We start from the raw sequence: 24,314 nt of genomic DNA, 5'->3' as shown, positions 1-24,314 counted from the left end.
ATGCATGCAAATGCACGCAGCTCGAGGTTGCTCTTTTTTTTCTGGGAGTAAAAAATCTGAAAGTATTTATATAGTAAAGACACCCTGGAGGAAGATGTGGATTTCACACTTATAGGGGAAATGGTCACAGTTTCTTTTGAGAATGTGTGACGCTTCTGGCCCCTTAAAGCCAGCACCAGCAGCAGCACACTAACAACAGCAGTGACAGAACCCAACCGTGCCCTGATGTCACCGTCAGCCTGATATTCCTGCCAAACCACAACCACCATCTCAGACCACCTGTTGGCTTTGGCATAATCAGAAAAGGACAGCATTACCAAGTTGACATTGGCTAAAGCAGCAGAATATGATTGTTAGTGTATACGACAAGGACTCATCCAAAGTCAAGCTAGATTTAAACTTGTGGCGCACAGATATAAAAAATGTTTTTGTGAAGTCGTAAATGAAACCAAGATTGGAGTCTGGAGTATGTTTTAATACAGTCTTCCTACTTCAAAATTGTTTCATGTTTCATTCAATGGGCCCTATTATACACCTGGTGCAATGCAGCGCAAGTGTATTTTGCCAGTTTCAGCACGACGCAATTACCATTTTCACGTCCTGCGCCATGTTGTTTAAATAGCAAATGCATTTGCGCGCTCACAAGGTGTGTTCAGGCGCATTGTTGGCATGTTGCTGTTTTGAGGCAGCTGAAATAGACTGCGCCACTGACCAACTGAAACTTGGTCTAAAGTCAATGGCGCAATATTTTTTTGTTATTTAAAGAGCGCGTTAGAATTAAAATGAAAGGATTACAATGTAAAATTGTGTAGGCTACATAAATATAAAAATGCCTACATGTCATAACAGGTAGTCAATGCGTGTATCAGAATTAGGCTACCTATTTCCTTGCGCATGAGCAGATCCGTTTCCTCTCTGGAGACAGGTTCAGTCTTTTGCGCTTTACAATTCCACCATTTAAATGGCGAATCCGCCATTGCGCGAGCGCAACTCGCTCTTAAAGGGAATGGGAGACGAGACTCTGCTTGGTTTATTGCACGTTATGCCCAAAAACACACCCATGAGTAATGGGCATAAATATGGGAAAAACGGTTTACGTGCCCGGCACATGGTCTAAAAGGGTTGTCCCTATTCTCTTACTGTGCGTTCACACCAGACGCGAATGAGGCGTTAAGCGCGAGTGATTTACATGTTAAGTCAATGCAAAGATGCGAATAGACATCCTGCGCCGCGAATTGAGCGTTTCGGGCGTTTGACGCACTTAACGCGTGATTTGTGCGAATCGCGCAAGTTGAAAAATCTGAACTTTGGCGAAAATTCGCACTGCGTTAACCAATCAGGAGCTTGCTCTAGTAGTGACGTGATTATGACGTAGTGAGGGAGGCAGAAATCCGAAACAACAATGGAGGACAAAATCATCGTCGCTGTATGTGGATACCCGGAGCTGTACGATACATCTTCGTACTTTAATAGAAACAGGAATAAAAAGGATCTTGCTTGGTGTGTTACTTTGTGCACAACATAGTAAATCATAATTTATAGCCTATATGTTACATAAAAATATTATTTCTATGTTAAGACTAGAATAGGCTACTTATGACAAACATTTGTACATTCATTCTAATTATATCCTATTGCAAATACACTCACAATAGTATAGTAAAAAAATAGTTATTTGTGATTGGACCAGTGTAGTGTAATGAGACTGGAGCCTCCTGGCAGAAGGCCCTCCTTGACGCGAATTCGCGTCTGTTGTGAAGTGAATTTCACGTGCGAATGAAGCGAGTAAACTCAAAATTTTCAAGCATCCAACTCTGTTCAAGAGCCACCACACAAGCAAAAGCCAAATTCCAGAATGGTGTCTGACAAGTTGATCCACTTTGTCTCGCAATACAAAGCACTGTCCTTGCACACTAAGTTCACAGAAATTAGTGGTCATCTTTTTAATATGTGACTCCAGTATCGCAAGCAAAGCATCAAACTGAGCCACTGACATCCTGAAGTAAACTTTGAAAAGCCCGTGATAATCCCACAGTTCCTTAATAAGGAGGTCGAACTCCTTCCTCTCTATATCTCAGGATTGGATTGACCCAATACTCCTCTTTCCTTCTCTCTTTTTAAGAAGAAAGACGACAACAAAATCATCCTCACTGCTAGAAGACTCCATTTTGTATTGTTTTATGAGTTTTTTTTGCAACGGATTAATTAATATGCATCGGACTCAGTGTACAAGGTTTCTGTGTGAGACAAATTTTTACGATGATGAATATGAAAATCACACATACAAAAAATTAGGTTTTAAGGTCCTTGCACCCCGAAACCTATTTTTTTTTAAAGTGCATAAATATTGCATTCTTTAACTGACTGACTAGGGCTGAACAATAATGGTTAAACGAAGAGATAATCCCAATTAATTTGCTCAAATGTATAACCATAACCAGATAATTATCTTTTTTATATTTTAACAGAATTCTCGCACTTTCACATGAGCGCAAATAAAGAGATTTCAGCTTGCAGATGTCTGCAAACGACCGTGCAAAAGAAACAGACTGGCTGTATTATTTTTATTTGAGCAGAACATATCAATAGAATCACTAACCTCCAACTTGCATGTTTGCTGGTTTTCAGCTCATCAGCGCTTTTACCGCAATGTAGAGAGAGCGCATACGCATGGTTGCCAGGTTGGTAATACAAGAAAGTACATTTGTAGTACATTCTTATTTTTTGTGCTAAATAAAGTTGTAAAAGTTATACAGCTATAAATACACTGATTATAAGTATATTTCTACTTCAGTGGTACTTCAATGCAATTGCAAAAGCATAATAAATACCACTGATATTTAAATAGATTTTTAGTGCACTGAAAAAGTATACTACTGCAAAAATATACAGAGGACTTTTACAACTGTATTTCTTATACGCCCAGAATGGCTTGCACGTATGATAGTTAGTGGAAGTGAGAGAAAATTGTTTATAACGTTTTAAATATGGATTTTTTTCTTACAAAAACACATCGATTCGCTACAGGAGGTCTTTATTCACCCCCTGGAGCTGTGTGAGGCACGGTTTGTTATGGATGGATGTGCTTTATTTGACTTCTTTTGGACTGTTGAAAGAAACCACCCGCCCACTGCCATTATAAAGTTTGGAAGAGCAAGGACAATTTTTAATATCTCCGATTGGATTCATCTGAAAGAAGAAAGTCATATACACCTAGAATGCCTTGAGGGTGAGTAAATCAGGCTAATTTTCATTTTTGGGTGAACTAACCCTTCAATATTTGTTAGAAAATATATTTTAACAAATCTTCACTGCTTATTAATAATTTAATGTTATTAAATATTAATATTATTATACTATTCACACTTTTGCATGCCAAATCAAAGTCATGTGGTACGCCCAAAACTTTCACCAAAAAAGAAACAAATTGAAGATAGTCAAAACATCTCTAAAAATATCAGACAATTTGACCTTTATGACAACACAGGTGTAGTTCAGATTGTAAAATGTCATATGGTGCAACTCCACAAAAACTCTATAATTATAAATCTATATTTCAAGAAATCTATAAAAAATAAATACATGAATAAAATATTTTTATAATTATTTTGAAAAAAACAAACAAACTAAAAAACAATGATTAAAATTGTTTACAGAAAATTCCAATAAGATTCCAATCTTCAGTGGGACTGACTTCAGTTACCCATTCATAAAGTATATGTTGCCCCTGTCTGTAATAATACAAAACTAATATGAAATCCATTTGTTAGCAAGTATTACTGTCAATCTTAAATACTGATCAGGTGAATGTAGCTACTGTGTCACTGTAATATGTTTTTGTTTTTAGTTTTTATGTACATGGGTCACCCGTATGCAGGTGCCACATGTGAGAGCTTGTGCACTTCCTACCAGGACACTTCTCCAACAATCAACAAAGTCTCATACCCAAACAATTGCCTGGATTCACTGAACTGGAAAGATCTTTTTAGAAATTCCCACCTCACCTCATGCAGCATTTTTTCCAGTTTATCCTGCAGCTCTATGAAGTACAGAGATGTGATCAGGCCCTTCTGGGATTTATCCAGACAGTCCCTAGCCAACTCCACCAACTGGTGCTGGATAAATCCCAAGACGCCATCTCCCAGTGGTAGGGTGCTGTCTGGGGAAAACTGCCTGATGACTTCTAGCAAATGCTCCTCCATCTGAGCGGTGGCCTGCACAGCAGAGAGAACTTTAGGCATCTCAGATTTGTAGAGTAAAAACTAGAAATAATCTGTTGGCGATACATACCTTTGGAAAGCGCTCTTATAGACATGATTCATCATTATAATTTCATTATCAAAGGAGCTGCCAGTTCGTCCAGGGCTAAAACAAAGAGAAAAACAGATGACAACTAATGATGCAATGGACCGAAAAAAACTCAGGATGCACTCAGCCGAAAACCAAACCCAAAAATAAATGTTTAATAATCAATAATCAAATAAAAACGGAGTTGTACAAATATTTAAATTGAACATAAGGCAGTTTGTCAAAATTTTAATAACATAATTATGATTCTACTCCAATTTTTTGTTGAAATATGAACATTTAAACAATAGCTGTAAACTTTTTCATGACTATTGAAGCATACATTAAATAATGAAGACAACAGGTTAAATAAAAATATAATGAATCTGTAATATAATGCAACATACATTCTGATTAGGGGTGTGCGATATGATGATTTTTGATCGTGGACGATAAAAATGTCTCCATGATCTGCTTTTGAAGAAATATCGTAGTATCGTGCTACAGCGCACATTCTTTCAGTGGCACCTCCGTCTCAATATACTATACAACGCCACATACATTCACATCAGTGTTAACTCAGCAGTAGAGCTACTCTCATGGGACACTGCACTTATTCGCAATCACAAATGTACATTATTTGCGTGTGTTTTAAAGCCTTGCCGGTTAAACGTTTCATTCACACGCTGGTCTGATGTGCTCTTTTTCTGAGCTTGTACACCTCAAGCGCATGCACTAAAAAGCCTGTCTAACAGCACCTGATTAATGAAATAAGTTATCTTTTGCGCGAATACTGTCGTGATATAATAATTTTTCCATATCGCCCACCCCTAATTCTGATGTTCATTAATGTTTTTTTCTTGCTACAACTAGTAGTAAAGAGGAAGCTATGAATGGTTGCCGCTTGAACTGAGACGCTACAGCGATCTGTCACACCACATTAAAGAGTGCCAAAACTCCATTTATTGTTTGTATTTTGTGATAAACATTTTGTGGTATTTCATATTATTAGTGGTGTCAAAATTAGCATATTAACGCAGGCGATTAATTTTTTCAGTTTAATGCGTTAAAAATATTTAACGCAATTAACACAGGGGCGGGGCTAGTGTTGGCCACCCCTCTCACAACTGCTGTTTCTGTCACTTTTTCTCTTGACAAGAAGTGCATTTATTCAGGTCGCAGAACGTCTTTATGACCACATCAAACAGGAGACGTTTCAGATGCGCGCTCCAGCTTCACCTCAGCGGCAGGCGCGAGTCAAACAAGTGCGGAAACAGTACTGTGCTCGCAGGGCGTGTGGCACGTGCTGTAGCCTGTATCATTTCATATCAAAGCACGAAATAAACTACGTGCATGCAATGTCGTGGTCAGTTAGTCATGAAGTTACCAAAAAGTCTATTAAAGCTGCCTTAAAACTGTGCATGCATGTAATGTGTAATATATGAGTCACATTTAAGAACGTCACTGAAATGGTCTCACTCATCTAACACACCCGATTCAACTCGTCAGCTCATTAATAGACTTTAAGACCTGAAATTGGTCAGAAAAGGTGAAGAGAGCTGAGAGAAAATATGATGCGTGTCAGATCCGCGTCATGTTCAGCAACGACAGCTCTTAAAGAAATAACAGCCAAAAACAACCTAACAACCAGCTGCTGTGATCTCTATTAATCAAAGAAAAAAAAAAAAAAAAAAAAAAGGGGAAAAAAATAACACCGCTTTAAGGATTCATCTATATTTAATTTAGAATTTAATGTTTGATAACTTCAATTTCTGTATATTTCTGCTGAAGGGCACAGGTAAATATGACATTTATTATAATGGGTTTATGTGAAGATTGTTTTAAGTTCACTTAAATTAGAAGTAATTTTTTTTAAGTCTAATAAATGTTTGTACATTAATTTGAAGACTGAATGTGGAATTATTGCAATCTAAAAGTATATTTAAAAACTTTAATGTTAGGTGGGATTAATCGAGATTAATTTCAGAACAATGTGCGATTAGTTAATTTTTTTTAATCGACTGACAGCACTAATTATTATATTTCATATTTTATATTAAAAGCAAAGCACAAAGCTTATTGCGATTATTGGATAGCAGACACTACAAATAAAGTTTAGTGATGTTCACGCATCAACAGAAAATAGCAGACTAAAAGATGGCTCTTGAGATTCAAGAATCCATATCAGTATCGATTAAAAACAAGAAATCAATATTGTTAATTCAGGACTAGCATTTGCACAGCTGACATGTTTACAGTTTATCCACATTGTGTCACAAAATAGACACTGGCATGATCAAAATGTGCCAGAAGAGAAATGCTAATTAAACGTTTGTCGTCACTTTTAATGATATTGGCACTTCAAAACTATTTTGGCTCAAAACCAAAAAAAAGGCTGTTTTGGAAGAAAATATGCCATTGCATCACTAATGAAACCTGCCATTATGTAGATTGCTGGTTAAATACTTTACTGACAAACATACCCACTCTCCTCTCATTTCAAAAACCAAGTGAGCAGTGTTTTGTTTGTGCAAGCACCCTGTTTGAAGCGTGAAGCATTGTGGGTGGACATCTAAACCTCTGAATCCTGCAGAGACGTGGGCTAAAGGTGAGGCGTTGCACTGCAGTCTGTAGTCTCGCTCAGAATAGGCGTCAAACAAAAAACCCTCATCAGATTTTAGTTTCTACTTCAGACTCTTCCTCCTGCATATTAACTGGCCAGATGCAAATTTCAAATCCCAATGTTCATTTATACCACAGTGAAAGCTGTCTCTTCTCTGACTCAGCCTCAAGGGAGGTTCTTTTGCAAAACAAAAACACTCCTTTTGTTTCATTTTGATGGGGAAAGCCTGGATATTCCTATTAGTCAGGGGCCTGTTCCATAAAACAAGTTTACCAAATAAGCAAGGCTTATTTCAGTAATTCTGACTTATTTTCACTTGATTTGGTTTCTGAAAGCAAAATTACCATAGCTCAAGCTCAGTCACTGTGGCAAATTATGCTGGCAAACTAACCTGGTCCGGAGCAGGCTAACTGTCCGGCTAAGCTGAGCTCCTCTAACACTGACCAATAGGAACGCATTGATATTACCACTGACTCTCTCACATACAATTAGTTGACTTTATTATTAATCCAAAAATAAAAGTATACAGAAAATACACCTTAAATAATCAAATAAATAAAAAATAGGCTACAACCAACTGTATTTAATGTATTGTGCCCAAAATAGGCTAATGACATTTTAACATAGTTGCTACTTGCGCGTTTAGTTGATCAGCAGTTTCTAGCCATGCAGCCTTTCTCTCTGAATTTATGACAGCTGCACCTTTTATGGTTATTAGAACATTAAAACATTGCAATCTAACATGGCTCTTTAAAGCATTAAAAACACTAAATCAAAAGTTAAAATCACTGAATTAAAAATTAAAATAAATAATAGAAATCAGACTACATTTTAACTGATAAGAGGAACACACATTTAACTCATTTGAGCTAGTATGGCTGTATTAGCCATTTTACATTTGATTTACAGTTACTGCTATCATAAAAATACACTTATAAGTAGGATTAAAATTCTGTGTGTCACATTTAATGTCCAACAACAAATATTTTAGCAGAATGTATATTGTATTCGGAATTCTTGCGCTATTATTCTATTCTGCTCCGTCTGTGTAGCGCTCATTCACTCGCTAAGCCTCGCCCACTCCTGACAGCAAAATGGATATATTTGCATGACTTTCTAACATTTACAGATGAAAAATATACCTGTGACGTGTCAGTTATACACTGAGGAAAACATAACGTCTCAAATGCATTAAACAACACAAATATTCGCTGTTTGTCGTGGTGGATCGATTTGATCCATGATCAACATTAAGGGCTGCTTAAGAATAAGCATGCACATCAAATTATCCTGACTCATTGAACCTGGCTCGAATTAGTGAGATTGCGTGAACTTAAATTGTCGTTTATGAAACCGCTTTAGTCCCGATTGATTTGTTAGGTTATTTCAAGTCAAGTTTTGGACTTTAATCCCCGCTTTTCTTAGCGTCTTTTATGGAACAGGCCCCAGGAATCCACTCATCTGACAACAAACAGCACTGAAAGAGATTGTTCACCCAAAAATGAAAAATCTGTCATGATTTACTCATCCTCACATCATTTCAAACCCATATGACTTTCTTTCTGGTTGTTCTTTTTGATACAGATACAATGAATGGGGGATTTAGCCTTTCATGCTACAAAAAAGGGTACAAAGGCACCAAAGAAATATCAAAAAGTGCTCTTTAAAAAAGACATTCACCCAAAAAGGAAAATTCTGTCATCATTCACTCATCCTCAAGCTGTTCTACATCTGCATGAATTTCTTTCTTCTGCTGAACACAAAACCAAGCAGTTTCTGGATACCATTGACTTCCATAGTATTTCCCCCCCCTCCATAATATAGAATATCGAAGTCTATGGGGATCAACAACTGTTGGGTTACCAGCATTCTTTAAAATATCATCTTTTGTGTTCAACAGAAGAAAGGAATGCATACAGGTTTGGAACAACTTGAGGGTGAGTAAATTATAGAATTTTCATTTTTGGGTGAACTATGCCTTTAAAAAAAAATATGTATTCCAAGTTTTCAGAAGTCACACAATAGCTTTAAAATTCAAATTGAGTCAAAAAGTTGAACCAACCCAGTGCAACTTGTAATTGAAGAAAAAAAACAAAAAAACAAAGATGAATAGGCTGGGTGTTACAATTTCAAAATATCTTCTTAAATTTGTAATGTTTTTCACCAAAAGTTCTTATTTATTGGAAATGCATGGAAAAGACCACGGAAACGTATTTACATTACGCAAAAAAGTCATATGGGTTTTGAACAACGCAAATAATGAGAGAACTTCTGGGTGAAATTTTCCTTTAGTATTACATATAAAATATTTAATATATAATTTTTTTTGGCATTTCATTAATATTATCAATATTAGATGACAATAACGCAGTCAGGAAATGATGCAAGCCAGACTTAGACTCTAATTTCCCCCATAAACTGGTCTAGGTCACTACACTGATATAGTCAATGCAGATATAATAAACTCTAAATCAGGTCAAGAAATGATTAAACCCTAATAGCCATATTAATGAAATTCAAACAAAGACATCCTAGGTAGCAATTAATGGGTGCATGCGTGTTTTTGTTTACCTAAGGCTACGTGACCGAGGTCGTATAAACGGGGAGGGCCGCCCATCTTCGTCAGTCATGCTCTCTGAACTTCGGAAGTGTTTGAACAGGAAATGAAGCTCGTCCTGTGTGGGTTGGTATGGAAGCTGGTGCAGTCGTTCTTGAGATGAGGAAGATGACTGCAAAGCAACCAACAAGCACATAAATCCATCAAAAATACATGGCCACAACGGGCATAAAACAGTCCCATTTTTACTAAAAAACATCCTTTAAACCTATCAGTAATTGTCTAGGTCTGAGGAATATGAGAATGTTTCGCAGAGCTGATTCATACAGGAACATTTCCACCTGCTTTGATCTTTTACTATTAAAAGATTTTAATAGCGAGTTCTGTCATTTTTTATGCATCCACTTGTTATTTCAAACCAAATGCCCTTCATTTTATTTTATTTTCATGGAACAAACAAGACTTAATTTTAGTTAAATGAGAGACACATACTGAGACGGTTGAGCTGGGAGGGTTGGTCCCATAACCTGAGGATGGAAGTGAAGCCAGAGACCACCGTCTCCCTTCCGCTCTGCCGAGAGAAAAGAAAGAGCATTTCAGGAGAGAGAGCGATATTCCATCACTTAAAACTTTGTGTCAGCCCACAACAAATTAAATCATCACAATTACCATTACTATTATTTATATAATATATAATTACATCTGTAATATGGACCACCACTAATACAAAGTCACCTTTAGAGTACTTCAATTAACAGCTTCTGACATACCCTTTCAAATAAAAAGAAAGCTAAATTTGCATTCAGAGGTTGGCAGAAATGGTATCTCGAACACAATTATTATTTATTTCAATATCAGCATTAAAGCCTATATTTATAGCAAAAAATTGTGAATCATTTTTGAAAATGGTGACGCAAAGCATCAAGGCAAAAAAAATAAAAAATAAAAAAAAATAACAGGAAGTTTATAAAGAGTCCAAGAAATACATAAAGTGACTGAGGTTCGGCCACGTCATTGTGTGAAAAAGAGATTGGCTACCTGTCAGCTCGAGCCAGGTGGCTGAGAAGAAATAAAGAGGGATGAAGAGAGAAAATAGGCAACACACTTAGTGAGCTCTATATAGAAAGATTCATAAGTATAAATGAGTCAACTGTACATAATGTGAACCTGACACTTAGTTAACAATGTGATAAATGCTGAGGAATATCCAGAATACTGGTCTGTCATCCATCTAATGAACAAGAAAAATATGATAAAGAGCGTTTGTCTACCTGCGGGCGAAAGGGAAGTTGAGAGAGCAAATAGCAGTGGACACATTTCGTGGGCTGTCCAGAGGGCTGCTGGCAGCTGGAAGGGGAACAAGAGGAAATTTCAACAGAGCACACAGTGTTACGTAAGCTAGAGGATTTAATAGACGTCAGATGACCTCAGATGTTTCACAAATCACACACTTTAGGACATTTATCTCCTTTCAGAACAATAGTGTGTGTCTGATTCACTGTCTATGGAGTTTAAACAGTGGTGCAACCAACTTCGTTTGAGCAGCCTGACATAGCAACACTGGTTCCACCAGGCTGTGTGTTTGTCTGTTCCAGGGAAACCAGTTTGAAAACAATCATTATTTGCACCAAAATGACACAGATGTAAAATTAAAAACACAAGTTGATGAGCTATAGTTAATAGGATAATTTATCCAGAAATGAAAATTAATTACTCACCCTCATGTCGTTCCAAACCCGTAAGACCTTTGTTCATCTTCGGAACACAAATTAAGATATTTTTGATGAAATCCGAGAGCTTTCTGACCTTGCAGAGACAGCAATGCAAACACACACATTTACGGCCTATTTTAATGATGCCCTTACTACCTTTCTGGGCCTTGAACGTGGTAGTTGCGTTACTGTCTATGCAGTGTAAGAAAGCGCTCGGATTTCATCAAATATCTTAATTTGTGTTCCTAAGATGAACGAAGGTCTTACAGGTTTTGAACGGATGTGCAGTTAATGACAGAATTTTCATTTTTGGGTGAACTATACCTTTATATACGTTATTCAGTCCGATTTGTCAATAATTTATCTGACTCTTGGACAAATCACTCAGCTGTTTTGCAAGCAACCGAATCACTAGCAAACGGTTCAGCCGAATCATGAGCAAATGGTTCAGAAGATTCATAAACAACTCATACAGCTGATTTGATAATAAATTATTCTGATGATTCATGAACAAATCACTCAAGCAGATCTGTGATCAAATCACACGGTTTAATCATGATTCGTCATTCTGTTACTGATTCATTTCTCAAGTTAAAGTCACTAATCAAAGGGTCCAATCACTGTAGAGGAAGACTACTAATGCAAAATGGTTGAAGCGTCTGTCTTTTCCTCAAACAAGCCTATAACACGATATCGAAAGATATATGATCGACTTTAATTGTGCTTTTTTTGTAGTCGATAGATATGGTTACTGACAAACTGCTGTGTGAAGACTCTTCAAAACACTCTTCTCCTTTTGTGTTCAGCAGGAAAAAATAACAGCATACAGGTTCGGATTTTTCACTTTTTTGGGGGGGTGGGGGGGATGAAGTAAATCCTTGAAGCAGTGTGGTAAGAGAGGTTACATCAACCTCTCAACGGTCACAGGCCAGCTCAATGTCAGCCGTCCTAGAGCGAGTGTCATGTGATGGAGAGTATTACCTGTGTGGGCAGACAGAGGCGAAAGAGGGCGGGTGGGCGACGGCGTTCCAACACCAAGGCTCTTTCTATTACTGCTGCGACAGCTGCAACACACAAACAAGAGGAGAGGGATTATTAAAAACCTTTCAACATAACACAGCCCAGCCTTTATGGTCGACTGCGAAGTTAACAAAGAAAGTGACAAAGGATTTAATGATCAGCACGCTATCAATAACGTCGCTTTTTTGATTTAAGAATAATCCTATGAGTAATTCTGCAACATCTGCAGGCTCTGGCCATCAGAGGTGGTGTCCTTCAACACAGCTGTCATCTGCATTGAGAGACTCAAGTTGTGCATGCCATTTATCACTTGCTCACCAAACACCTCTTTCAGAGTCATGCATTGCACCTTCATCTCTTGCTGGTCTGCAGCTACAGATGTCTATCAGTGCATACAGATATTTCACTATGCCACCATTAACAGTTTTAGATAAAGCCATGCAACCATCGCGCTATTATAGTGCGTCGTTCTTCACTAGACACGCGATTACGACGCCTAAAATACAGTCTAGGTAAATAGCACACTATGTTTTGAGACACAACCATAGCATTACCGTAAGTGTGATTACATGAATAGAAGAAGAAATGCCCACGTGCCATGTCAAAAGTTGACACATTAGAAAGTTTTGATCGTGCACGTCTCGTCTGATATCGCATGTTAACGTTACCTTTTGGATCGCTTGAGCATCGCGCCCGTAACAAAATGAGCTTTGCTGATGCCAGGCAACGCGCTCCAGGAACTTGGATCAGACATAATCACAGACGATTACAGCGCCAACTGTCCAAGCAACACCGAGCTACAGAACCAGAACTAGAGTCGAAACCCCTTGCGTTTCATGAGTCCGCCTCTTGACTGGAGAAACTCGTTGGGGAGACTGCGTTTGCCTCGCAGCGGTTCATCTCTGCTCTTTGTGTGACACGCTGCTGCTGTTTGCCTGGACTCGCCGTGCAACTTGGTAAAAGTTTAGATACCCACATTCTGGTTCAATCATCTTCCGATATCGCCTCGAACTGGCACAAAGTTTAACTATTTACTTTCCAAAAAGCGACTTGCGGCGGAAATAAAGAGCGAGTCCATGTTTGTAGGTAACATGCTGTGTTGTGGTGATTTCTCTCGTGTTGATTGATTGCCGGGTGATAAGCTTGGACTGTACCATCTCGCTGTGATGAGGGGGAGCGCAGTCTGAGCCGAGTGTTAGCTCTGGGTCTGAATGAAAGATGTCCGTTTTGACGGACTAACACCTCCGTTTTGTCGTAGAAATAGTAACTCTGCGGCTTCAAAATATATATTTTTGTATTTTAAGCGAATTAGATGGACGGCATAGAGAATCTCAAAGATGGTATGACCCAACGTTTCCCCAGTGACGTCAAATCTTCACGTGAGAGCCAGTCAAAATAAAAAGAAAAGAAAAAGAAATATACAGAGCTGGGTAGTAAGTAATTGATTGCATGTAATCTGAATTATGTAATCAGATGCCAAAAATGTAGTACCGTACTTGTAATTACATTTTAAAATACTCGTAATCAGACTACAGTTACTTTTTTTAAATTATTATTATATGCTTACTTGATTACATAGATTCACACAATACTGATAAATTTCCTTTCTAAAATGCCTACATGACATGCAGGTAAAGTAAATATTAGATTTTTTTAGTAAGTGTTATTTTGAGTGATGTCATTTTAAAATTATTTATATTTACAACCGATTTACAATTTCTGTTAAAAATATTAATAATATAAAAATGATAAAACATTATATTTTTAAAAGAAGAATGTAAAAAAAATTAATTTATTTGTTGAAATTTGTCATAGAAATATCAACTCTGCATCTTCTAAATATATGCATGTTAAGTGAATATTATGGAAGATATAGTGAATCTCAAAGATGGTATGATCTATAAGCATTGCATGTTTAGTGACCTAATAAGTGTTTTTTTCAAGTGGCATTACATTTTCACGTGAGAGTTAGTCAAAACAGACCATCAAATATAATGTATAATTAATGATTTTTAAAAATTAATTTAATTTTTATTAATGATTTTTAGCAATTCCATTTTATTTTTTATTTTATATTCTTTATTTTAAATATATTGTTAACATGAATATTCAAGATAAGATAGATAGAAATTAAGGGGAAAACATATTTTTAATTTAAAAAAGTAAAAATGTGTACATTTATTCTTGTAAGTAAAATTACAAAATGGTCCATTGACTTTATGATTTTATATGATGAAAAATGAAGTACACACGTGTGAGGAAGTATGGGCTTCAGGCTTGTTTCATATATATTATATAAAATACTAAAATATAGTTGTATGACATGTACAATTGAATTATAAAATTAATGCTCTCGTATTACATAATCCGTCTTGTTGCGAGGGATTTTAAAAAAAGAGATAAACAGCACCAAAATCAGTCAAACGCATCCCATGAGCTCAGGTGCTTTTATCCATATGAATAATACATACATGACATGAGCTTTACATACACACATGAGGGTAGGTCCCATTAAATGAGAAAACAATCAATGAGATGTGTCATGCTGACTAACTGGAGACAGTGCTGTCTCTCTGCAGGACTGGAGCAGGTTTATGTAATGTTTTGGCGTGCGAATCGGCTGTCTTACCTCCAGGGATGAAGTGATTGTAAAGGACTGCAGGGGCTGCCTGGACTGCATGGACTCAGGATGATGGGGCTCTGGCTGGGTGACAAACTGAAAAGCAAGACACGTTTACATGCATTAGCGCTCTGACTAAGTGCATGTGGACTGTTTTTTGTTGGTGTGTCTTCATGCACTCGGCAGCACTGCAAATTAAAGTGCTTTAAGGATTCATTAAGTGGCATCATGGTGCTGCAACACATGAAACATGACACAGATGAATGAATGAGGTACTCTCATTGAAAGGCCATCTTAAAGCTGCTGTAAGCAATTATTTTAATATTATGCATTAAAAGGTGGGGTGTCTGATGGATATAATCTATTGTTCAAAAGTTTGGGCTCAGGAAGAAGTTTAAATGTTTTTGAAAGAAATCTCACCAAGGCTGCATTTATTCGATTAAAAATACAGTAAAAATAGTAATATTGTCAAATATTATTACAATTTAAAATAACAGTTTTTTTTATTCTTTTATACTTGTATACAAATGTAATTTATTCCTGTGATGAGAAGTTGAATTTTCAGCATCATTACTCCAGTCTTCAGCATCACACGATCCTTTAGAAATCAGTCTAATATTTGCTGCTCGATGAACACTTCTTATTAACATCAATAATGAAAACAGCTTAATATTTCGTGGAATATGTGACCATTGTTTCCAGGATTTTTTGATGAACAAAAAGTTCAAAAGAACAGCATTTATTTAATATATATCATATATAAATCTTTACTGTATAAAAGTCTTTACTATCACCCTGTAAGGCTTGTAAGGTTTTGTAAACAGTAAAAAATCTGAGCATAGCTGCACTTTTTTTTAGCCAATCAGCACCCTTGGACTCACAAGGTTTGTGGATGAATAGATAGAGACATTCTGTTTTAGTCTGGCGAAGGTGGCTAACATCACTTACAGCATCTTTAAATGACATAATTGCCACTAGTAGCAGTTATCCTGATGGAAAATGTCACAGGAGATGAGATGGAATGCATCATGTATGACGAACAGCAAATGCGTGCAACACGATTCACAGAATCAGAGATCTGACAGCATATGCACTGGATTATTAGAAGGGTTCTATATCAACATAAAACCATATAATCTCAAATTTCCACCATTTTTGTCAACACTTTTCAGTCTGGCCCTGCAGGAAGCAGGTGTTTTTTCGGCATAAAAGTTCAGTAAATTACTTTAATGTGTGACCTTCAAAGTCATTTACTGTTTACTGCCACCATAACTTTCAGTTCCACAAAATGCATTAGAGGCATCAAGATAAGGCCATTAGCTGCAGGAAGCACAATTTCTCATGTTCCTTCATGCCATTCTATGTTGTCATCAGCCAAGTAGCCTAAAACATATTCAGGCTAACCCGACAGGTATTTACACATCAAACTGAAAGCAGAATTAATGGAGCAAATCAAAATAGACGCAAGGCATGTTGTTAGCGGAAGCCAGTTTACACAGGTATTGATTATTGTGACCTTGATGAGGGTAATGTGCTGTTTTAGTACTGACCGTTCTACACTTTGCACTAAAATATCCCCAGAAGTGCATGAGCCGCACTTCCATGAACTTTGGTTTGCGTAACAAATTTGTATCGTGGTGACCTAAAAGCTAACCGCAACGTTAAATATGCATGACTGTACAAATAGGGCTGCCACCGTCTGGCAGTTTGTATATTCTCACTGCAATGGATAGCAACAAGCGCTCTAGAAGTGTGAAGATGTTGTCATGGTGAAGAGAGAAAACTGGAGACGACCCAACTGTGAATACTACCCCCCTGTGCTCGACAATCTGATGTTATGCCGCTTTCAACCATTCTCTGTGCATTTGCTTTCAGAATATGCAGTGTTTGATAAAGCGCTTTGTATCTTCCTATAGATACGATGCAGTGCTATTGGAACCCAAAGCTTTAAATCCCTATAAATCAGCAGTTAATCCTCAATCATATTTGGAGATGCTTTTGCCGAAGCAAGGCTTTGGATATGGGCTCCTACACACTGGGATTGAAAATGTAGTGGGCTGTGGGGTCGGCTATATTCACTCCGTGCTCAGAGTGGGAGGACAGGGTTGGAAAGCCGCAGTGATCATGTTGAAGTCAGCCAGAAACAATTGTCAGAAAAGCAGGAAAACATTGAGAGAACGATAGGGATGCGATAAGGAGAGTGTCAGAACACTCAGACTCGTGTTCTCACTTAAAAGCTTGACTCATAGTAGGATCCTGAAAGTGTGATTAGAGCGTTCACTCAATAGAAAGCACATCTGCAAACCCCTAAAGTATTCAACTGTAACGTGATGCGACATGATGCACAACTATTCCAACAAAAAGCCATTTCACAGTAATAGATTGTAGTGAAGACGATTCTGACTAGTAGGGAATGGCAAACAATGTTACATTTACTGTAAAACTGCTGCTTTTGAAAAATACAGTAACAACAAATGGGCCTATCCATAAACCGCCAATATTTGTATAGACAGTACACTATTAGGGTAACACATGTGAAACTAAAATAATGCAATAAACATTAAGCAACATAAGACGTAACATCACCCTAATAAAAAAATAAGAAATGCATAAGGAAAAAAAAAATGAATTAAATGTAAAGCATTACTGTTTTTCCAATTGTAAATTACACTGTGGCTTGTATTTTGTTTTACTTACAAATGTATTTTAACATTTTACCGTAAAAAGTACATCAATTTAGTTAAATATAATTTTCTAATAAAAGGTAATTCATACTTTTTATGTCACAAAACATACATTTTACTGTATTTTTTACAGTAAAATTACATGTAATGTGCTCTTAAATATATTAAAATGTTTGTTTTGTAAAGGATGTAGCATTCTTTTTCCATTCAAATTTCAATCATTGTACAAACATAGCTGAAACAGAAGAATCCATGAGCTGTATAGTCTACATAGGCTGTTGTTATTCATACATGACATTTAACGAAATGATTCATTGGGTTTTGAGGTTTAAGAACCTGACTGTATGTTTGGGTAATGCGCATGAAACAAAAGGAAAGGTTTTGGCTCGTCACAAACTGCTAAATTTAATCCATAATTTGGTGTTTGAATCTTTATTGTTACACACTTATCGTTTAACGTTGAACCCACAACATTTTCTTCCGTACAGCAAACACTGTGTGCATGAGAACGCGCGCAAGCGGCACTTCGTTACTTATTGTTCGCTCTTTAGTTCACATCAATACCAACCATAAAACACGCAGGAATGGAAGAAAAATGAATAAAGGATGGGATTCTTTTGAACAAATTCGCTGCAGTCGCTGTCGACTCGTCTCTCACAACTTACCAGTTCCGAGGGGTTTCCCCCGTCGCGAGTAAATAATTAATCACAAACATTTGAATAGCGAAAAAATATTTGAGCTTACTCCAAAGTGAGGGAGGGGATTTTCAGCTTGTCTCTCCTCTTCATCTCTAAAAAGCCCGTGAAGAACGATCAGGTGAAAATAACCAGCTTGTTTCAGATCTCACGCGAGACTGCACAAAGTGCCCACTGTTTACACATCGTCGTTTAACATCTGCCAAACGACAGCGTGAGGTTTTCTGCTGTAGACACTTCCTCAAAATAGACAAATTCTCAAGGAACACTTTTAGTTAAATTGATGTCGTGTTTCTAAGCGAAAGTGACTGTGGTAGGACGGCAGAGCGAGTGAGAGATGATTGAGATTGAATGGTGCGGTCACATCTCCCATGTGATTACTCAGGGGAGGTGTGCTTCAACATACAGGTGGAAAAAACAAACAACACCAAAAAAAAAAAAAAAAAAACCCCGAGAGACCATTGAAAACTGTCATTTCAATATACGTGAGACATTTTACTTTGATAACCTAGCATGTAATTACAGTTTTCATCGCATCAGGGCAGCTTTTGACCAATGAGCTGCTTGTGTGGCAAGCCGTGTTAACATTTAAGACTATTCATTAAAACTCTTCTCTATATTGTACTATTTTACTGTTGCTTTATATAACTTTTCAGTTAGTCTTGTTCCTTTGCTATACTAGTCACTATTACATTGTTATTGGTAACACATTGCTGATTTCTGCAATTAAAACAACAGTAGGGTAGAGTGGGGGGAAACGCCCCCATGGGTTAAAACGCCCCCCCTACTGTTTTTCCCAAAATAACCACAAGATAAAATCAAGATACATTTTTATTGTAACTATGGACTACGTTGACGAGAGTGATGTAGAAGTTTTCACCATGAGGCTTACACTGGTGATGTACTGAAGAGAAAACAGATTTCACAGTAAATGAGCAGCAAGAAAAAAAGTGTTTGAAAGTTTGTTGTTTTGTAGAACATCACAGTTATATATGATATGATATGAACAGTTGGGCCTGTAGATAGAGAGTACGTGTTATTTAATAAAAATACAATTATATTTTCAGAATGACATAATTTTTTGCTCAAACATAGTCAGTGGGGTAAAACGCCACCAGGGGGCAATGGCAATTACTCTAGTTCTTCTATTCTGAACATCAAATCTTTTGTTTTTCCATCAAATATATTCTAACTAGTTAGTTGAATCAAAATATTTGGACTTTATATTTAAATATTACCTCAAGTTAGCATCAGGTAGCTAGTTAGCTAGCCAGTTAGCCTCAGCTAACATTTATTTTTTTCAAATAGACTATTATAATTTTGTAATCCATAATTACTGATTATATATATATGTTTTTTAATTTAAGATAAAACTGCATGTACACATGTAAACATTTTGTAAACAAATGTAAATTGCTTTGTTTGACTGGGGGTTTAAGGGTACAAATTAAATTTTTGTTAAAAATCTAACAACATGAAAACTCTGAACATTTTTCATACTTGGTTTATAATTTATGTCAGTGTCACTAAAACTATGATAACTTTTCTGAACACATTTAACCTTTGTTTTACAGAAAAAAATGTACACAGTCCTTAAGGGGGGCGTTTCCCCCCACTCTACCCTGTGTAAGTTTTTAGCCTTAAAATATCAGTTTTAACCTTAAAATATCACAAATGCCTGTTCTTGGGATTATGTAAATTTGAAAAAGGGTGGACTGCATTATGAAAGCAACAAACCTGCTGTCATTATGACAGTGATTTACGACTCACTCGTAATTCCACTCACTCAACTGTAGGGGGCTCCAAAGTCAAAAAAAAAAAAAAACTATGTACAATTTGTCAGTCACAGTATTCCAAACATTTATTGAAGATGATGAAATAAACAAAATAAATGTTATTAAGGAGCTGGTAGAAAACATCCATGCCAAACTGGACATGGACATGGATGAGACCAAGATTTCCAGTGACAGCACTTACAATTAACAAAGGGAAACACGTGGGTAGGGGAAACAATTCACAAGACATAACAAAGAAAAAAAAAACAAGAATTACTCTGGGATCCTGACAGTTCAGCTCATTAATAGTAGTTAAATTAGTCTGCGCTGATAGCCTTGTGGGCAGTGCGCTGACATATAGTGCTGTTGTGCTACAGGCGTCACAAGTTCGAATCCCAGTTTAAGGACCTCTCCTGATCCTGTCCCCTATCTCTCTTCCACTTTGCTTCCTGTCAGCTCTGATCTTTCCTATCATAATAAAGGCAAAAATGCCAAAAAATAAATCTTAAAAAAAGTTAAATTTATAAGTGCTAGTAACATAATAGATTCATTCTAGTTAATTTAGGGAATACATGTTAAAATGGCTTGCCATAACATACTTCAACAATGTGCATTAACTCATTTGATCACAGGTGGAAAAACAAACAACACCAGAAACCCTCAAAAGAGTCCACTGGAAACGGTTCCTACACTACTAGGGTTTGTTCTTTCAATATCTATAAGACATTTTGTCTCAGTGCTTTGGCATGTTATAAATGATCACAGTTTTCACAGTCAGGGCAGCTCTTGACCAATCAGCTAATTGCATTTCCTGGCTGCAAAAGCAGGCGTGCAGACATGCAATTTGCACATACCAAAAGTATTGCTTCCTGATTACAAATGTTGACATCAATGCAATGAGCTAATTCAACACTTGCACATCCTTAAGAGGGTATATGTAGTTTAAATCCTCTGACAAATATGTTATAGAAGTAGGAGTTTTCAAAATGCTCTGACTGAGTAACTTGGCGTTGATATTACCATCAACAGGAATTATGGTAAACATTTTAGGGCTTTCCTCTCTGTTCTCTTCTCTTTGTGTTGAGGACTGCAAAATAAGAGAGAGCTGAGGTCTCTCAGTTACCATGGTGATGAGGACCTACCTTCTCCTCTCCCTCTCTTTTTTTGCTGATTATAAATCGGTGATAAACAGAAGTGAACTCAGCAAACACTCAGAATGACTAACTGTGTCACAACCATTTCTGTTTTTTGGATTAAAAATAAAATTTATTGGTGGTACAATACAGCAACAGTAGAATCTGATTAATTGCAGCATGACCGCAGATTTTTATGCATGCATCATCATTCACTTGCTTTTAATAATAATAAAATCTTGACGAGTCTTATGCTGAAATGAGAAAGTTTTGACCAAGAGCACATGTAAATGTCAATCAAAATATTTATCACTGTCATGTTTATATTTTTTGCTTGTCACATATAAGAAAATCACATTGTGAGTTTGCAGAATATGCTACTAGTAACTTTTAGCTGGTTAACCTACAAGATTCAGAAGGTATTAATGTATTTTTGGGGATTTATAGAGGTAGACATACTGTCAATACAAATTTTGACCACAAGATGGCGACAAAACGCGACATATGGCTTCGCGTTGTGCCTAACAACGCCCCTTATGCTGGGTCCACACTAAAAGATGTTATAAGATCTTGTAAGATCTTCAAAATGTGAGAGACCACAAATACGATATGTTTTGCTCCTATAGTGTGTGGTGACAGAACACCAGACACCAACAGATTTTCAACCAGAGTCCGGACTGTGAACACGGGAAATCTCGCAAAATCTCTGGAGACTTGAGAATAAACAAGATTTTTAAATTTTTTTTATTTGCAATTTTAGAACAAAGAACATACAAGGGCAATAACATAAATTACATCAAATACAATAATAAACAAAAAACAATAAAAATAAATAAATAAATGAAATAAAAAAGGAAAAGCAATAAGAAAATTACATTTCCTTAAACAAGTATACATCATTTCAAATTATTCAAAGAATAGATTTAAGGCTTCAAAGTCCCAGTCTTTGGTAATGGCAGGAAGAAATTGCGGTGATAGTGTCCAAATCCTTTTGTGCTGCTCCATGACTGCGTTTGTTACAAAGTCCCTTTAAAGGTTTTCTATAGACTTTGGTTTGTTATGCTTCCGTCGTCTGTCAGCTCACTTTCTGATTGGATATTGTTTTGTTTCACGTGATAATCTCAACATCATATCCGAGCAGATTCAGTCACTCTTAACACACCTCACAGGAAAATCTGATAAAATAATCTTTAGAACCACCAAGATAATCAGGACATTACCTAGGATTGTCGGAGAATCGCCCAAAATCAGCCCGATTATCTTGTGGTGTAAAATAATCGGGCTGATTTTGGGCCGATTTCTCCCCTTCTTCCTGCCATTACCAAAGACTGGGACTTTAAAAACTTAAATCTATTCTTTGAATAATTTGTAATTATTTATACTTGTTTAAGGAAATGTAATTTTCTTTTTGCTTTTCCTTTTTTATTTTATTTTATTTATTTATTTTCCTTTTTTATTTTATTTATTTATTTATTTATTATTGTTTTTTGTTTATTATTGTATTTGATGTAATTTATATGTTATTGCCCTTGTATGTTCTTTGTTCTAAAATTGCAATTTAAAAAAAAAAATTTGGGTTGTTTTTAACCCAGTGTTTTTTAGAGTGTTGGAATAAGAACAAAACTGAGTGCAGTGCATGCATGGGAACCTATAGTTTCAATAGGAATGTAGGCTAAATGTTTTAGTTTTTTAAATTTTATTTATTTATTTATTTACTTTTACATAGGAGCATTTTATAAGTGAGTTACATTAATATATTTATTATTTGTTTTTGAGATTTGCACAAGAGTCAATGTCACAGGAAATGAATGTCACCATTTCCAGAAAACCTTTCCATTGACCTTTTTTACAAATGTGCACGCCGTCATCACAAACAAGACATAAAAGCACGGTTTTTGATCTACTTTCATTCTAATTTTGCATAAGATCTGAAGAGACTTTAGTGAAGTTGGAAAGCTCTCCTCTCAGATGAACACTCGGCGCACCTTCACTGCTTAGCTACACAGTTACTATTAATAACTTCAGGAGGCAGTTAATATCACAGTATAGAGTAGCCACAAAGTGCGGTTAAAATGAAGCCTTCCTATTCACCTCACCCACAAACACATGTATTAGAAGTGAAACCAAATCGCCCTGATCATTTGACAGAAACCTTCATAGGTTTACCGACACGGTAAAATACACAGGAGGTACAGTATTCTTAGGAAACATAGACAGACTGAGCTGTAATTAGTGTCACTGAAATACTATAGCTATTAATTTTTTATTTACTACAATTTTAATTAATATTTTTTATCATTTTTTATTTTTATATTTTACATCATAATTTTATTTAAAGTTTTAGTAATTTTGTTGTGTGTTTTTTTCATTTTTAGTAGTTTCAGTTTTTATGAATTCTTATTTCAATTTTAATATTATTTATTTTAGTACATCAAGTTAAACTAAATTAAAATGAGAAATGCTGCTTTGGCAACTGTGTTTATATATATATATATATATATATATATATATATATATATATATGTATGTGTGTGTGTGTGTGTGTGTGTGTGTGTGCGTGTGTGTGTGTGTGTCTGTGTTTTATTTGACTATAAATAGCCCTGGATGAGATTTTAGAGAACAAACACAAATAAAATAGAATACAATAATATCTGAAAAATCTGAAAAATAATAAAACAAAATAATAAAAAGATCAAATAAATACTTGGGTGTTAGAAATATAGAAAGTTCTGTCAATGACAGATGATGCATTATGAGACATCATTACAGGTATTATTCCTGTGATGTTTGAGTGAAAGGGGATTTTTGCCATCCTTTATTGAGTCAGGTATAAAATATTTACATAGTTTAGACAAGTATTTACATTCTTTTTGAGTTCATCACATTTTGAAGGGTTTGTGTGTTTAAGAAGAGGGAGACACTAACAAATGAAAAGAGGATGTAAAAGTGGAGTCGGTTTCAGGGGTCAAATCCTGATTACTCTGAAGCACCACTTTACTAAAGCCGCCCACGTCAGGCTAATGATGATTTGGTTGGAAAGCGATCTCAATAGGCTCGTACAATTAGGTTTATGATCTATAAACAAGCCATCTAGCATCTCCATCACAGCATGTTCACATCTGAAGGTGAAGGCACAAGATTCCGGGGTGTAGAAACCAAACATGTTTTTTCTCATGAACTGAGACAAGCTTCCCCTGCTGCTCTCGTG

The 24,314-nt window shown here is 36.3% G+C and overlaps 1 protein-coding gene across 1 annotated transcript in view; it reads right to left on the bottom strand.

Annotated features, from left to right (window-relative positions):
- mast3b (microtubule associated serine/threonine kinase 3b) overlaps positions 1-18,558 on the bottom strand; it is a 47,870-nt gene extending 29,312 nt beyond the window's left edge. The window contains 10 exon segments of the mRNA XM_058791172.1: positions 4,005-4,214; positions 4,291-4,307; positions 4,310-4,365; positions 9,482-9,639; positions 9,960-10,038; positions 10,506-10,526; positions 10,739-10,814; positions 12,161-12,243; positions 14,829-14,915; positions 18,248-18,558. Coding sequence (XP_058647155.1) covers positions 4,005-4,214; positions 4,291-4,307; positions 4,310-4,365; positions 9,482-9,639; positions 9,960-10,038; positions 10,506-10,526; positions 10,739-10,814; positions 12,161-12,243; positions 14,829-14,915; positions 18,248-18,291 — 831 coding nt within the window. The 5' untranslated portion in view covers positions 18,292-18,558.
- Positions 18,559-24,314: the final 5,756 nt, after the last annotated feature.

Source organism: Onychostoma macrolepis, chromosome 11 (genome assembly GCF_012432095.1).
Source record: "Onychostoma macrolepis isolate SWU-2019 chromosome 11, ASM1243209v1, whole genome shotgun sequence".
Taxonomy (NCBI): domain Eukaryota; kingdom Metazoa; phylum Chordata; class Actinopteri; order Cypriniformes; family Cyprinidae; genus Onychostoma; species Onychostoma macrolepis.
The sequence above is the reverse complement of the archived record's forward strand: the minus strand, read 5'-3'. Positions and strand labels throughout refer to the sequence as shown.